Source organism: Leguminivora glycinivorella, chromosome 2 (genome assembly GCF_023078275.1).
Source record: "Leguminivora glycinivorella isolate SPB_JAAS2020 chromosome 2, LegGlyc_1.1, whole genome shotgun sequence".
Taxonomy (NCBI): Eukaryota; Metazoa; Arthropoda; class Insecta; order Lepidoptera; family Tortricidae; genus Leguminivora; species Leguminivora glycinivorella.
This window is the reverse complement of record NC_062972.1, coordinates 28129130-28147043: the sequence shown is the minus strand read 5'-3', so window position 1 is coordinate 28147043 and position 17914 is coordinate 28129130. Positions and strand designations below refer to the sequence as shown.

General features: G+C 38.9%; 1 protein-coding gene across 4 annotated transcripts in view; it reads left to right on the top strand.

Annotated features, from left to right (window-relative positions):
• Positions 1-17670, top strand: part of LOC125242214 (plectin) — a 103826-nt gene extending 86156 nt beyond the window's left edge. For 2 of the 4 annotated variants that reach the window (XM_048150940.1, XM_048150944.1), the window contains 9 exons: positions 32-2192; positions 3999-4265; positions 4523-4728; positions 5901-5964; positions 7047-7721; positions 8007-8167; positions 8923-9070; positions 9662-9785; positions 13968-17670. In XM_048150940.1, coding sequence (XP_048006897.1) covers positions 32-2192; positions 3999-4265; positions 4523-4728; positions 5901-5964; positions 7047-7721; positions 8007-8167; positions 8923-9070; positions 9662-9785; positions 13968-14011 — 3850 coding nt within the window. In that variant the 3' untranslated portion in view covers positions 14012-17670. Of the gene's footprint in view, positions 1-31; positions 2193-3998; positions 4266-4522; positions 4729-5900; positions 5965-6408; positions 7003-7046; positions 7722-8006; positions 8168-8922; positions 9071-9661; positions 9786-13967 lie in introns of those variants that run through there. The other 2 variants (XM_048150941.1, XM_048150943.1) reach the window with 2 other exon arrangements.
• The last annotated feature ends 244 nt before the right edge of the window (positions 17671-17914 follow it).

Genomic DNA, 17914 nt, shown 5'->3' with positions numbered 1-17914 from the left:
CCACTTTATAATGCCAACTGTTCTATTTCAGATCACAGAACGAAATCTACAGACTCCAGAACAAGATAGACATTCTCGAAGCTGATAAAGACAGATTGGAACTCGAACTGGAAAAACACTTACACATGTCCACCAAATCGAGGGACGATCAGAGAAAGCTCCAAGACGAGCTGTCGAGATTACAGGAAATGTACGACCGAGCTTCTTTACAACTGGGCAGGACCAAAGAACAGGAAGAAAAGGCAAAGGAGGACATGGACAGGCTAAGTGTCGATATAGAAATGGTACGAGAGCGGTACGAGAAATCGCAGATAGAGCTCCGAAGGCTCCAAGCGGAAAAGGAGAAGCTTGTCGGTGATAGTGAACGTTTGCAATTCGAATACGACCGCGCGATGACTCAGTGCGGCAAGGCGCAGGCTTCCAATGAGAAAACGCAGGAAGAAATGGCAAGAGTGCAAATAGAGCTCGAAAAGATGTACGACAAGCATGACAAAGTGTCCTCGGAACTTCGAAGAGTGCAGGCTGAATTAGACAAAGTCAAACAGGACGCTTCTGGCGCAAAAGAAGAGGCCGAGCGGTATGCGGCACGGTACGGGAAATACCATGACACGAAGGAAGAACATGAGAGAACTAAGATGGAGCTGGAGCGGCTTCGCGTGCGGTTAGAGAAGACCACGCTAGACCTGGAGCGCGCCCGCAAGGCCGAGGAGGAAGTCACCCGGCTTCGCTCGGAGCTCGAACGCACCGAAGGCATGCGAGGTAAATACCAATTCGAACAGGACAAGTGGACCAACGAGTTAACGCGAGTGCAAGCTGAGTTGGATAAGCAACGCGAACGTTTCGACGCGGCTCAAGTCGAAATCCAGCGTCTACAAGCCGAAAAGGAGCAAGCAGAGACAAAGTTGCACGAGTCGAATATACAACTAGAACTATCCAAGACCGAAGTGACGAAGCTAAGTGCGGCGTTAGAGAAGCAAAGGACAGAACTTGAACGCGCTCATATTGAGTGCGAAAAGTTCCGGGATAGATGTGAGAAACTTAAGCTACGATCGGATCAGCTCGACAAAGATAACGAGCGACTCAAAGGTGAACTGCAGCAGATCGAAAGGATGAAGCTCCAGGCCGTAGCTGGAGACAAGGCTAGGACTGAGGACCGACTCGAGATTGAACGTCTCCGAGACAAACTTGAAAAGGCCATCCAAGCAAGAGATTCCACAGAAATGGAAGCCGGTCGTTTAGCGAAGGAACTAGAAAAGTCGCAGATACATCTTGCGAAATATCAGGAAACGAATGAGTCTACAAGAGTTGAATACGAGAGGATGACAAATGAGTTAGGCCGCATGCATGAACGCCTCGAACGAACTATATTGGAGATGAGGCAGATCGAACAAGAGAGGGATGCCCTTCGAGTCGAGATCCAGAACACAAGGCGTAACGTTGAACAACAACAGCGAACTCTGGATCACCGAACGCAAGAAACTCTAGTAAAACTCCAGCAAGAATTAGCGCAGTCTGTCCGGGACAGAGAAAAGATGGCCTCTATATTAGAGCAGAGAGATAAACAGGCGGACGCTATTGAAAAGCAGATAGTTAAATTAGAAGCGGACACGAAGCAGTTGACTATCGAGCGCGACCAACTTGTAGCCCAATTAGAAAAGTCTCAAGACATGCTCGTAAACTTCCAACGCGAGCTAAATGCTTCGGAAGCGGAGCTACAAAAGCAGCGCGAAGAAGTCCGCAGACTGAAGGAGGAACAGAGAAAGATGGCGCAGGACCAAGAGCGCGGTACCAAATCCGTCCTAGAGGGCAGAGAGCGTGAGATCGCTAAACTACAGCAGCAGGTACAGGCTGTCAGTAAAGAGAGGGATACGATCAGACAGCGAGCAGAAGCGGCCGAGAAACAAGCTCAGAAGGCGGGAGAAGTCGATAAGTGGAGAGCTGCCGTCGAACAGGAGAAGACCAAGGCTATCGCGGCGGAGAAGGCGTTAGCGGAATGTCAACAGCGTTTACAGTCGATAGAGAAACAGTTCCAGGCGCAGCAGCAGCAGCTCGCGCAGCTGCAGCGCGCCGGCGGTGGCGACGTGCGCGCGCAGCTGGAGGCGTCGCAGGCGGAGGCGCGCGCCGTGGCCGTCGAGCGCGAGCGCTGTCAGGCGCAGCTTGAAATGCTGGTCCAAGAGCTCGAGAAGACGCAGGTCAGTTGGAGGATCGCCTGGCGACGAGCGGCTGTTACGGCATCTGGTTGAATCGAGTTTCCAAGGCGACAAAAGATAATTTGATGGATTTGTAATAAAATTATAGAGTTTAGCTATGAGTATGACGGTATACATAGTCCTTGAACTGTTTAAATATTTTTCGTAACGTAACGTGGAGGATCTATTTGGTAAAACCAAGAACGATTTAATACTGGACTGACAAAGCCCATACAAAAAAGCGTACCCCTGAAATGTATGGGCCTTTTAGGCTTAAAACTAGATGGCGCTGTTCGCAGCCTGGAAGTGGCCAAAATCATATTTTCCCAAAATATTTTTGCGTGCTTTTATATTTTACAAGAACAAATGACATATTTCTTTATTTTAAAATCATGATATCATCAGTGTAATTATGATAGTGGGTATTTAATAGGTGGCGCTAAAAAATCGAAGTACGATATTTAGTATGAAGTATGTAAATATTGTAAATCCTATATAAATAATCCTTGATAAAACATTACATGTTACAACTTAAAATATTATTGTTTACTTGACACGTCTCTTACTGCGTTGAATAAATACGTAAGAATTTTACTGATTTGAACATTTTCACATTAGTTACAATGTTCATTTTAATTACCTATTTCTCAATTTCTTTTCTACTTCTTTCTTGTCTAAGAATAAACAAATATGTACCTAACCAGTTTTGTGACACGATTAACTTGTCTATAAAAAATAATTGGATACCTCTTTTGATGACAGAAAAGTGCTACAAATTATGGGCGCTAAACCTAAGTAGTACTGCAGAATATTTTGTAACATTTCATGGACTGTGTTTTTACCGTGTTTTAGATAAATAGAAACTCGATTGAACCGTTTCGCGTCGCGTTGTCGCTTCATTGCACCGGAGTTCGAGTAGATTTCATATTTTTGTTTTAAATTCATCATCGCCGGTCATGTGTATGTATAGTAGCATGCCCCAGCCCGCTGGGATCCTCCAACATTCCTCATTATATGTTCCTCATACTTATGTTTTATTAGATATATCATGCAGTGTTGGTGATACATCGTAAATGTTTGGCAAATTGTTGCACCTTACATTTTATCTAGTATTGCGCACAAACCTTTGCAATGAAATAGAATATTCATTCAACACTAATAGTTTCATGGTTCAAAACACTCAACTAAACATATTTGAGCGTTTTAGAATTATTATTACAATTAGAAGTCTAGACTGGTAGATTATGTATGACAAACTTGTGTAAATATTCTCTCAATTGAAGATGTTTGAACTCTAGTTTATATTTTAAAATCTTGTTATGTTGGGTGCAAACAATTCGCAAAAGCTTTGTGTACAACTAAATTGTTATCTTTCTCTTTTTCAGCATTCGCTACTGTCTTGTGTAAATGCGATCATTGTTCATCATTGCAAATTAAAGATATTTTTAAAAATTAATTTCTATCATTGACTTTGTTGCTGCGAACAATTTATATTTTGCAATTATTTGTAAAAAGTTCTGCTTGTAGGTGTGGCTTTAAATTTACAACTGTACTTTGGAACTTTCTTACAGCTTTTTGAAAGTGACGAAATTGCTACGCAGTATCAAATGTACTTATTGTGTCCGTTTTTAAAGCAATTCGTGTTGTTATGTTGAGTAATTTGGCAGACAAACTAAATGAGCATATTTTAAAGAACCATCACATTAATAATAAATGCGTTATCATGAATTCAAAGTTGTTAACGTTCAAACACTCATTTGGTTTGCACTCAGTGTTAGTCATAAAATCACCTTAACTTCAAATTTCCAGCTCGATCTCCACGAAGCCAACAAGAAGCTACAGGCGGCTGGCGCTCAGAACGCCAAAGCTGGGGACGATACAGCCCAAGCTAAGAGGCAGCTCCAAGAAGAATTTAAGAAGCTGGAAGACGCGAGAAGACAGTTTGAAGAACACAGGAAAGCGGTTGAAGCGAAGAGGAAAGACGTGGAAGAGAAAGAAAAGTCGTTGGCGGAACTGGATCGGCAGTTGAAGAAGAGGAAAGAGCAAATGGACCAAATGGAAGCATCTTTGAGGAAGGTAAGCAATATTGCCTAAAATTGTACTCAGACATTTACTCAAGTATATGTTTTTTTTTTAATTATAAATGGCCAAGAAAAAGTGTTGAAGTCTTGTAACAAGAAACAATTTCAAACTATTCCACACTAGAACAATAGCTCTTTTGATTGTACATACATTAAATAAATTATATTATATTACAGCAAATACCTTTTAACTTGTTTCTGTAAGAATGAAATCATACACTACAAATCTAAAATTTCAACACAATATTTCAGGCTGGCGGCAGCACGGCAGCGGTAACTGACTTGAACCGCAAGCTGACAGACACTCAGAAGGAAGCGGAGATGGCGAAACAACAGCTCGAACAAAGCAAGGAGGAGGCAGCCCGTCTCTCTGCAGAGACGGAGCGCCTGCTACAGCTCGTGCAGATGTCGCAGGAGGAGCAGGCGCAGAAGGAGAAGCAAATGATGGAGATGCAACAGTAAGTCTTATCTTCCATGACAAGCTAGCAGGTAGAAGCGGAGACAATGAAACAACAGCTAAAAGAGAGCAAGGAGAAGGCGGCCTGTCTCAGAGACGGAGCGCCTGCTACAGCTTGTGCAGATGTCTCAGGAGAAGCAGGCGCAGAAGGAGAAGTAAATGATGGGAATGCAACAGTAAGTTTTATCTTAAGTGACAAACTTGCAGTAGAAAGCAGTGACAATGAAACAGCAGCTCAAACAGAGCAAGGAGGAGACGGACCGTCTCTCCGCGGAGACGGAGCGCCTGCAGCAGCTCGTGCAGATGTCCCAGAAGAAGCAGGCACAGAAGGAGAAGCAGATGATGGAGATGCAACAGTAAGTCCTATCTTCCATGACAAACTTGCAGTAGAAAGCGGAGACAATTAAAAAGCAGCTAGAAGAGCGCAAGTAGAAGGCGGCCCCTCTCTCCGCGGGGACGGAGCGCCTGCTGCAGCTCGTGTAGGAGTCGCAGAAGGAAAAGCAAATGATGGAGATGCAACAGTAAGTTTTATCTTAAGTGACAAACTTGCAGTAGGAAGTGGAGACGATAAAACAGCAGCTCGAACAGAGCAAGGAGGAGACGGACCGGCTCTCCGCGGAGACGGAGCGCCTGCTGCAGCTCGTGTAGATGTCTTAGGAGAAGCAGGCGCAGAAGGAGAAGCAAATGATGGACATGCAACAGTAAGAATTGTATTGACCAGGATATAGACCGCATCATGATCACGGGGAGTTTTCCGCCATAAATTGATCATGATGCATGCAACTGCATCGAAATATCGAGACCTCAATAAAAATCAAATAGGTAATCTCGGTCCATATCCCGGTGAATATAAGTCTAATGAAACTAACCGTGAATCATTTAAAACTCTTAATGCAACAGTAATTAAATGAAAAGGATTCCATGAAAAACACTCAGTGGAAGTTTTAGCGTATGCGACAAACACATAAAAGATAGCGAAGACTATTTAGTAATAGCTCGAACAGAGCAAAGAGAAGGCGGCCCGTTTCTCCACCTGCCTTATGTTTAGAATTATTGTCTGCATTCGTTGTTAACTGTGGTTTTTCAATGCCAAAAACTATCTACGCCTATGACCGAATCTTCATATCACTGAAAGTATTCTGATTTACTAAAATGAATTTGATCACATTCCAGGTCTATAAGAAACCTCCAAGCCAAACTGAAAAGTCAGCAGCAAGCGCAAGCACAAAGAGAAGAGGTAGGTTGTGTTTTGATTTTTTTTTCCTATCTTTACATGTCCAATTGTCTTAATTATAATCTTTGTCCTTTTGTTGTTCAATGTCTACATTCAGAATCAATTAAAATATAAGTAACATAAGTGCTAACATAATTGTTGACACTAATTAACATTTCTATATTTGCCAATGTTACAACTTAAGAAACTCTAGTCCTGCAAGCCCTTTAACATTCTACATTCGGTCTCAGAAAAAACATCACAAGTTATGAAACTATTCTATAATATTTATGTGAAACGGCTAAAGGAAGGAGCGGAATTCGAACTCAGATGTTGGTTCTAAATAAGTAGCGAGATGCCCTTCTGTACTCTAAGGGCATTACCAGCATTGAGTTTGGATGCCGCCTCAGACTCAAACCCTGTACTAACAAATCTAACCACTAACCCGACTAACTTTGTTTCATGCAGGCTGGACCCGCTGGCTTCCTCAAAAGCTTTTTCTAAGTTAGTCCTTCGCACCAAGACTGTCATTCATTTATTTGCTCTTTCGTTTCATTTGTTTGACGCCGACGGTTCCGTTAGCGACCCACGTCTTTCGGTAACGAGTAACACAAGTAAGCTTTACACTCGCAATTTCGTGTTAAGTAATGTTATCGATATCGGTATTGAGTATATAATGAAGTGTTCAGATAATAATATTCCTCTCTCGTGGTCGACGCCGAGTCCGTACCCTCGGCGCGGCTAATAACAGCACACAAATAAGATAATTATTAGTTTAGCGATAATTTTTAAGTGATGTTTAAAGAAAATCTAATAATCGTGTTCAGCGGGAATTATTTTTTAAGTATTGATAAAAAAAAAACAATTGTAAAACTGTTAAGTAATCATGTATTTAGATAGATCGAGTAAGTTGTCCACTAGTCGATGTTACCCAGCTTTCAATCTTGTTATGCGGAATATCAATAACTTTAAATAAAAAAATCTATGTTGACTTTTCTCGAGTTATTTTTGAGTTTATATTGTTGAATTTTGTTGTTGAAGTAAAAACGGTCTGTTTATTGATTTCTTTTTGTTTTTTTCATCTGACGTTTCCCCAAACACGGTAGGAACTGAGCCGGTCGAAGCAGAGCGAGCTGGCGGCCATGAGCGAGCTCGCGCATGCGCTCGCCAGCACCGACGAGCTGCGCTCTAAGATAGAAGAGGGCAAAATGAAAATAATCGACCTAGAGATCGAGCTTAACGAGTCGTCGCTTATTCTGTCCGAGATACTCAAAATATCAGATAGCCAGGAGCTAACGAAAATTAAAAAGAGCAAAAGCTTTTTCGAGCTCCAGAAAAGTGGTAAGGTAGTGGATAGGCTAGACAAGTGCAGATTTAGTAGGAGTTTTAATGATTTAAACATACTTCACGATGAAACGAGTGAGAAGCCGAGCATGCCTAAGTTGGCCAGGAAAATCAGCAGCCTGTCCAAGGAAATCGCTGTGAAGAATTCGAAGATTATTGAACAACAACGTTGCATATCTATACTAGAAGAAGCACTTCGAGAAAACAATAATATAGCCGAATTTGAACAACTCCTAGCCGTAGTGAGAAGCAAAGATGAAAGAATAACTGAACTAGAGAAGATTATAAATAAGAAATCTGGCACAATGACAGCTGATTTCAAAGATAAGAGAATATTGGAGTTAGAAGACGCTTTAAAGGAGTCTTTTACAATAGCAGCGGAAAGAGAAAAGGTTTTCTACGAGGAAGAACAAAGGAGAATAGCAACTTTACACAAGGTAAGAAATAATCATTTTTGTTTTAGTTTTCATAACAGAAGTGAAGAAGAAAAATCTTTTGATAAGTAAGTACTATAGTTTTGAACGTTCCCATTCTCATAACTTTCCTTTGAACAAATTTATGATTTTTCTTTGAATAAAACAAAAACTTTATAATGAAACCTTGCACTGCTTTGTCCAATGAGAAAACAATCTTCCCTTCCAAGAAATTGATAATATTTAGTAATCGAGTTTCGTTAGAATTTTATGGAAACTTCGCATGACCCAAATTTTCTATCATTTCAGATGAGAAAGATGGAACAGCGTATCCGCTCTCTCCAGAACGCGTCAGTCATGAACTGTGGAACGTGTTCCTCTGTCCTGAGGAGGCTGAAGCAGTTAGAGGACTCCCTACAAGACTGCGAGAGGAGACGGGACGTGGCTGTTGGTGAATTGGCACATATCATGTAAGGGAACAAAGTTAAAAGTATCATTACAATGCCTTACCACATAATTTAGTAGTGTCTTAAAATATCATACAAAACCCTTTTTGTATTTTTTTTAAATTATTAATACTGTTATATTCCTGGAACATTTTCATTTCACGGGCTTCCGTACTTTCTGTCAAAGGGGTTGAAATATTTTTAAGCAATTAAAACAAAGAACTAGAATATGTAACTGAGGATATCTAGCCTAGACAAAAACTACCACTGCAGTAGATGCACACAACTGCGGCTGCAGCTGCTGACAATGGCAAATATTTTACTTCTCCCAGACACTTATTTAGATAAACAAGTGAATAGGCGAGACGACTAAAAAAAACGAATTAGTCCGTCAGTTAGATTATCAAAGAATTTTAGACAAGTATTTTTTCTTTATTCTCGTAAACGAAAAATGACGACGGTACAGTGCCTTGAAGTTTCGCGTGACGTCACGCCTAGGTACAATTTTTACTTAGAAGTGACGTCACAAGCCCCCACTCCGGAACTTTGATGCTCTATATCTTTGTATTTTTTCATTAATTCGAAAAAGCGAAAAATATGTGTTCAGTATTTTTGGACGATCTAAGTGACGGACTAAACAGAATGCAATTTTTTTATGTAGTCATCATCCCTATTCTACCAATTCCATTTCTTTGTTTGACAATGTGCACTGTAATATAACAAATACCAGAGAATTCGAAATAAATAAGTAAAGTTAATGAAATATTTTTTTTTGTCAGTCAAGACATTTTGAAAGGAGCAATAAGTGAGAAAGACTCCCAGATCGCGGAGATGGAGATGAAAGGGGTGCTGAACGAGGCCGAGACGGAGCGATGCGATGCTCTCAAGAGCGAGCGAGACAGGCTGCTGGAAAGGCTGAAGATTGAGGTAATTTCGTTCACATAATTTAAGTTACAGAAGAATTTGATAAATAGTTGTTGGCTTGTGATAAGGCACCCCAAATGTGCAGAGGACCATTCTGACCTCGCTCCAGCTCAACCTGGCTGTTAAAGTAGCACATTTTCAAAGGACTTATTCTTTCTGAAATTAAGGCAACATCCATTAAATTTATTCATTTTTGGATTTGATACCAAAAAAGCTAAAATGTAGCTGATGGTGTAAATCTATCGGGTCAATCCGCGGCGAGAGTCACGATTTTAGGGCATGTTCCATTTAGTCACGATGCAAGTACAAGTGATAATCTATCTCTAAATAAGTGTTACTTTCCTGATGCCTATATGCATAGATCCCTTCATTTGCAGCTGTAGTTCAAATAAACACCCAATGAAGTCGTAACTCACGTTACTTTTACCTGGATTCACCATATCCATCCATCTGTATGTCGGGATCATTATCATTATTGAACGTCATACTTTGACATTAATAATTACATTTCACACCTTAGTAATTTTACAAATGCCGTGTAAAAGATTGTCTCATGTCAGTCATGTTCTTATAAAATTCTCTTGGTTCTTTCAGAATGAACGCATAGTGGAGGTGCAAGCGTTCGATGTACCAGGCGCCCATAGTCGCCGAGGAGAGCGCGCTGCCGGACCTCGCGCTGGCCGACGAGCTCATCGCCGTCGACAATGTAATATTTTGGGTACTAGCTCCACGGTATAGAGAACGGTTTGGCTTGCCGAGTGGGTTTTAGTAGCTTCTAGGCTTTCCACTACGGAACACAGGCAATCAGAGACAGACAGACGCTGACATATTGAAAGGCTTTTCAACTGTCTCTTCATCTTGTCAAGGATATACACAGTGTTTCTCTATCTGTGGTCTTGACTATAATTCTCCTATTCTTCGGGGTATATGACCGATTATAGTGGAGGTATACGGCTCAATGTACCAGGCGACCTTAGTTGCCGAGGTACTGCCAGACCTCGCGCTGGCTGACGAACTCATTCCCGTCGAGAATGTAATAGTTACTTTGGGTGTGCTTTGGGTCCACGGTTTAAAAAACGGTTTAGGATTGAGAATGGGATGGATTTACCTGGCTTCCTTTTACCATCTCGCCTTGCCAAGGGTCGATGTCACACCTTTCTCTATCTTAGTCTCTATAGTTATTGACATTAAAGCGACAACAGCTGATAATTCTTCCGGATATAAGACCGAACACATAACCCGTCATTTTAATAAGTTAGCAAATGCCATAACACTGATGACGTATTCAAAATACGCTCAAAAAATTAGCGAGCAAATGAGTTACGCAAGACGCCTTAAGGCACACCAGAGAGTGGAACTGATACTCTCTGAAATGGTTCAAACCATTTGAATATCTTTAAATAAATCGGTAATTAGAGTGACAGGCAAAACAGCTCAGAGAAGCGTCAGGCAGTAATTTATAAATTTTTAATATCAGGGATTGTCTGTCCGTCCAAAGTTTCCATGAACGTTACGAAGGTAAGTGCTACGATTAGACAAGTTGCAGTGATACTTGATTTTGGAGTTTGTGTGTTTGTGTGTGTGTTGTGTGTTGGAATTACAGAAGTGCAAGTTGAAAAATATTGAGAATTTTGACGCAATTTTGTGAAAGTTCCATCAGCAAATCTGTTATTAATGTTATCATAATCAACGCCATCATAATCATCATTTTACACGCTTTAGACTACTCATTGCGACCGACTCTACATTATACCCATTTTGTTTACCATAGTAATTACCATAGCAATTCCCAAAAAGTTTGTACATTTGGATCACGTCTTTGATAAACACTGATTCAAACTTTCACGATTTTTACACATATTTAAAATTGTAAACGGGACTTAATCGCGTATTTACTATGTTTTAAACACTAACCTCCGACGTTTCAAGGACGGCATTGTCCCCGTGGTCTCGGAGCAGACTGGCTGAAGTTGACATCAACATCTTCTAGCTGTACGAGTTTTTCGAACTACCCGCACCTGGTCCTGACTACCCACTTGAACAGTTTGTGCACTAGGGATGTCACCTTGTCGACACACAACACTCACGATATTCGGATTTTCAACCCGCGATATTTGTTTCTTCTTGCATTTACTAATGACCGGGTTCCATGTGGATGAGATATTAAAACCTTCGTCTTGATTGAAATTTTTATACTTCTTAATTTCAATGGCTTCACGTATTTTTCTACTATAATACCCACGATCTGTAGAGAGAATTTTAGGGTTGTGAAGCTCAATCCAATGGTTAGGCCCTGACTGTAGCAAGTGTTCAGCAACGGCAGACTTGTTCACCTGGCGATTTTTGACAGCTGCGATATGTTCCTTGACCCTTTCCGCTATGGTACGTTTCGTCTCACCAATGTAGGAACTACCACAACTGCAATCAATCTTATAAACGCCCGGTGACTGGTACGGAATAACGTCCTTCGGGGACCTCAGGCTCCCTGCAATTTTGGATAAAGGGGTGTAGACCGTTTTTATAGAGTATCTGTCTAGTACCGTGCCAACCTTATCCGTTACTCCTTTGACATAAGGTAAAAATGCTGGCAGATGCTGGCTGGTGGATTGATTGCAGTTGTGGTAGTTCCTACATTGGTGAGACGAAACGTACCATAGCGGAAAGGGTCAAGGAACATATCGCAGCTGTCAAAAATCGCCAGGTGAACAAGTCTGACGTTGCTGAACACTTGCTACAGTCAGGGCCTAACCATTGGATTGAGCTTCATAACCCTAAAATTCTCTCTACAGATCGTGGGTATTATAGTAGAAAAATACGTGAAGCCATTGAAATTAAGAAGTATAAAAATTTCAATCAAGACGAAGGTTTTAATATCTCATCCACATGGAACCCGGTCATTAGTAAATGCAAGAAGAAACAAATATCGCGGGTTGAAAATCCGAATATCGTGAGTGTTGTGTGTCGACAAGCTGACATCCCTAGTGCACAAACTGTTCAAGTGGGTAGTCAGGACCAGGTGCGGGTAGTTCGAAAAACTCGTATAGCTAGAAGATGTTGATGTCAACTTCAGCCAGTCTGCTCCGAGACCACGGGGACAATGCCGTCCTTGAAACGTCGGAGGTTAGTGTTTAAAACATAGTGTTTAAAACATAGTAAATACGCGATTAAGTCCCGTTTGCAATTTTAAACACGTCTTTGATTTTGATAAAATTGGTTCAAAGTGTTCAAACCTTCCTTTTTTGTTACCAGATTTCTATTCATTTTCTGTAACAAAAAAGGAAAGTTTCATACAAACTACCTAGGACATTTTGGGAAACCTAGTGGATCTTGCTCAGCATCATGGACTCTATCAGCCTACCAATTTTTATCAAAATCAAAGACGTGATCCAAATGTACAAACTTTTCGGGAACTGCTGTTTACCTACCTAATTTAACGTTTAAAAAAGTTATCTTTTGTTTTATGACAAAAATAGCATACAATACAGGTAATCACTGCGCAACATAACTTGTCATACATACGAGTATTACCCATTTAGACTATTAATTCTAGATACAAATTTTCTTACTGCCGTCTTCGGTCAATGATCCATTGAAATCGTACATTCAGCCTTGCATCAAATGAGGTAGTTCTATTTGGTGTTTCATATTGTTGTATATGCAATAGTGATGCGGCATCTAAGTTTTCCACCTCGAAAGCCAATGGGGTCATTATTAAATACACGAAAAACCTTAAAAAATTTCAGCATTTGTGATTTTTTTCAACAAAGTACCCATGGTACGGCAAAAGTCACTGTACACAATTTAAAGTAGACAAAATTTGTAATTAAATGAGACTAATTTGGTCTTGGTACGCCAAATAGTTTCGAAGATTCGGCTTCTCAAAGGTTCGCAATATGAAGTAGGGTTAGTTAGTGAAATAAGCATAGTTTTTTTTTTTTTTTTTTTAGTTAACGATAAATAAACTAGACTGGACCTTCGAATCCACAGCACTCCTTTAAGAGAAATCTTACCAAGGTAGTATGTCTCTGTCAACTGATCAGGAAGGTCAAAATCGTCATCTGACGGTGGATCATCAACGAGTGGTTTATCAACATTGGTACACACCAGACCTGGTACATTACCGCAAAGTTATCCACTGCAGTAGGTGCAAACAGGTGAGCTGTTGACACTTACTTTCTCGCAACCATAACTGCTGGTACAACCTTCTTTGTAAGTACAGAAAATTGTTAATTTTAAGCAGAACCTGAGGAGTTGGTGGTTCCAGCTTTGGTCGAGAAATGAAGCCTTGTGGACTCCGTAAAAATTCATCTTCAGTATGGATTAAAAAAGATTATACACCTCCGAACAGCTCTAACTACTTTTCCCTTTTGTCGAAATTGTGCAAAACTTTGAATGGCCGTATCTTAGTAAATATATGTCTTACCAAGACAAAATTATATTCATAATAACGATAATTTAGTAGACATCAAATTGTTCATAGCCACTTTTGCCGTTAAAAAAGTTCTTGGTGGTAAAATTTAACAAAAGTCAGAAAAAGTCATAAAATTTTACGGATTTTCATGAATTTAATTATGACCCCATGGGCTTTCGAGGTGGAAAACTTGGATTTGACATTACTATTTCATCTCTAATAATATATAATACAAATTAGAACTACCTCATTTGATGCAAGGCGACAACCCTTAATTGATAAGATTTCAATGGATCACAAAGCTTCTAAGAAGTGAATAAGATATGATATCCTCCTGTCAGTGTCAAAAAGTTCCTTCAAACATACGAACGAAACGAAACGATATGTGATTTTTGACACAACTAATTTGACTGATATTAAAGTTCGAATTGGGCCTTTAGACCAATCAATAAATTTTTAGTTCCATTAATTTGACAGTGTGTGTTTCAGGAGGAGGACATCCCGGCGACCGTGCTGTGACGTCACAAAGCTAAGTTTTCAAAGACGTTTTCAAACGTAGTCACACGCACCCATCTCATCCGCTACCTTACCATGCTTTTCACTTCAGCCTGAAAAACGCCCCAAAAACGCTTGCTCAGAACGCGTTTAAATCTTGAACTGACCAACTGTTTTTGTTTCTGTAAATAAATAAGTTTTTAATATTTCTTTTTTTTTATTCATAGTCTGACGGTTTCTTTCACAAGGTCTCAAAGTAAATATACGATATTTTTTTAATAAATCGAACCAAATCATTTTACAATTATATAATTAATTACCTAATGCACTTGTTAACGAATTGTATACCTTTAGAGCAATAATTTTAAATCTTACCAGTACCTATTCTAGTAAAATTTTCACACTCGGTGTCTATTTTTATCCTATTAATTAGTAAAATATATTACCGTTTTTACTGCCTCCATAGTATTTATTAGGTACAATGGTTTCCAAATATAATAGTTCAAATTATTTACCTATTTAAATGCATTATGTAGGCGAATCGAAGACTTTCAAAACTTAGGATAGTTAATAACTGGTTTTATTTAATTATAGCGAAATTGTGTATTATTAACGACAGTGCGACGGTGCCGAAGAATGTTATCAAATATTGCAATACAACTGAACAACGATTTGGTTTAATAATGGTTTACAAATAAAAACATATCATGCACAAATTGAAGACAAAATGCTGACAGTCTGCATATCATAAATATACAAAATTAGACTCCAATAGTTTTCGGAAATGTCAAAGAATTGTTCGAAAATAATGTCCACTGACTGATTTTATTCTAAATTGTGTGTGTCTAGCCAACGATGCCATTAGCAAAAAAATCTACTAAACGTTCGTTCTCTTTCTTTAGAGATGATTTTTCTAGCGTAAGAAGAAGATGACTGGATTTCTAAATAATCTAGCACATGGGTTACTTCGGGCAAGATACGACAAGACTTGAATCGGCCTAGCGATATGACCTCATCTTATATTTTAGGATACCAAGCATGTTTTAGTGACATCGTTGGCTGGCAACCATTACAGTCTGACGAAAAAGAGTAAGAAATTAAAAAGTGGCAACATCGTAGTGTCGTCCCGTTTTCTCACATCTATAGATTTGAAAGGGATGACTCTACAATGTTGCCACTTTTCAATTTCTACTCTTTTTGGTTAGACTTTACAGACAACCAAAATTATTATCTTTGACATTTGCGTTAACGACGGATCGTAGCTTCTTATTATTATGTAATCTCTTAGGGAGAATGTTGAAAATATTTTTGTGAAAACCTGGGACGATAGCATGCTGCATCCCTCTCACTCACATATGTTTGTAACTAATGCGAGAGAGACAAACAACATGCTATCGCCACACGCTGATAAGTCAATCAAAGCACTGCCTTATTCTAAGTGTAAAAATGTTTTTCGTTAAGCGAGGTAAGCAATAAACTACTCTGCCCTGAGTTTCTACCGCGAAATTTAAATTTAATTATCTACCTTTTCATTGTTCGAATATTCAAGGATAGTAGGATGGTAGATAACGAAATTTGGATGTTCGTATTTCGCGGGAAGACCTCTGTTCACGCTAATTCACTAGGAGAGTGAGTAAGACGCAAAGTGTTGGTAATGTCACGTCTGGTTCCTACCTTGTTTCAGTTCAGAGTCCTAAGTTTGGCCTAGAATCGCCTAAAATACGAGTTCTATCGGTTGGTCAAAATTGGTTGTAAATTCAAAAAAACCCCTTCTATATTAAAAAGTCAAATTTGTAATTTGGAGTAAGTACCTATCCCAAAAATTGTATTAACGTTGCTTGAAAAGAATCAATCAATATTGCAGGCGTGAAATATAAAATAATGTTATAAATTTGATGTTCAAAGATGAACACGGCAGCTAATACACCAATTGCAGTATTTATAAGTCGACTTGGTGAAATATGGTCCTTCGTGCTCCGGTGAAGATCGCAACAGTAACTTTACTAAGAATTTTCTTCTGATGGGCCAAAAAATGCATAATGCGTGTGAAAACTGGCCTAAAAAGGATTACATATTCGGTTATGAATACAGAGATGAAGTGCGGAAAGAATTGGCTTCGTATTGTTACGGAAACATACGAACGTGTCATGCTATTTCTATCAGTGTCAGTAGAAGTTGTACTGACATTGACTGAATTAGCATGACAAATACCTACGAACGTTTTCGGAATAATACGAAGGAAACCCTTTTCGCACTCCATCTGTAGATACTATATGCAATTGAAGAAACATAACTCATTGTATAGAAAACAAGTTTCTCTTATCACATGTCACTTGGAAAAGTGCACTTTCCGCTCCCTCCCTCAAAATGCACCAAGGACCCTAAATTACCTATAATATTAATTATTATGAGCTTTTATAATATCTTTACAGTATTGTATTTGTGATATAAAAACCAGAACACGATAACAAATTTGTGAATTGTTTTTATTAATTATTATATCAATTGATGTCGCGAGGCAAAGTTTTTTTGAAGGTGGTAAAAAAAAATTAGAAGATGTTCAACGTTGTACCATCTTCAAATATAACTTTGTTAAACTGTTGCTTTATTGAGCTTATTGCTGTTTTAAGCAATTGTTTTTATGATCTCGTATATTGGAATATCGGACACCAGTTGAAACATCGAAGTTTTAAGCATTAAAATAAAAGTAATCTAAAATAATATATTAACGTCTGTCAATTCACATTACACGCAACGCGCCTTTTGATTAAAATAAATGCTATGAATGTCATGATTTTTATATTGAAAGGCATATTCAAAAACATTGTGCATTTGCGCCAAACATTAACTACCTACACTGACTGTTCTTTAAAATGATAGCTATTTTTCCCTAGTTATTTGTTGTAATTTACAGGTAAAATAAAGGGCATCGGGTGAAACTTTTCATCAGTAGCAAAGTTTCAGTTTTTAAAATATTACCTTTAGCGGGTGCGTGACGTGATACACTTGACAAGTATTGTTGAACCCAGTGTTTACACAAATATAGCATGAAGTTCAATGAAAATCTGACTAAATTGTTTCGCCCCATTTCCTATAAATTTGCTCGAATTCAAATGCCTTAAGACAGAAGAGCAGTATTTTTCCGATCAACCATTTTAATTTACTGGGTCCAAGACTGTTTCAAGACTAGGCTGTCGTTTCTTCCTTAACCTAAGTATACACTATCTTGTTAATTTACATCACAGATCTATTATAGTGTTGCAACATATTGGCTTTTTATACACAGTCGCTGAGTAGTGCGTATCGTATGGTAGGTGGGTTGTATAGCTGGCTGCAAAGTTTCGTTGAAAAAGTTTCAAATGTTTTAAGACAATACTCAATAATGTGTCTTAATATAAACTAGTCGCAATACCGGCGAGTTGATTTTAAGACAGATATGTTATTGTTATTTTAAGATTCTATTTTAAATATTCGACGCAATTTTGCAGCTTGAGCGATCTATTTTATATCGATCAAGTGTGTAGTTTGGGCTCCGAAGAGCCAGAATAATTAAATTATATTAGTTACTTGTTACATGAATATAATGGTATAAATAACATTGGTATTGTTTCACACGTTGTATTGACCGAACATTTGCTGGGAAAAATATTAAATACATGTTCTTTGAAAATATAATATCTTCATATACGGAACGGTACTGTTTGTTTTCTTTATATTTCCTTCCCATTCAATATTGGAGAGTCTGCTTTGCTGAAACTGTTTTAAGAAGAAGTGAGACGGCACGCGGCATTCGCTTTCATAAACTTGCTGCCTACAATTTTTTTTCAAGTCACAAGCGAATGTTTCTGAATCAAACCAAGCTATAAATTGTAGCGTAGGGTAATGGTATAATATTATTTTATAAACAGAGATTCACGTACAATATGGAGAACCCGGTTAGT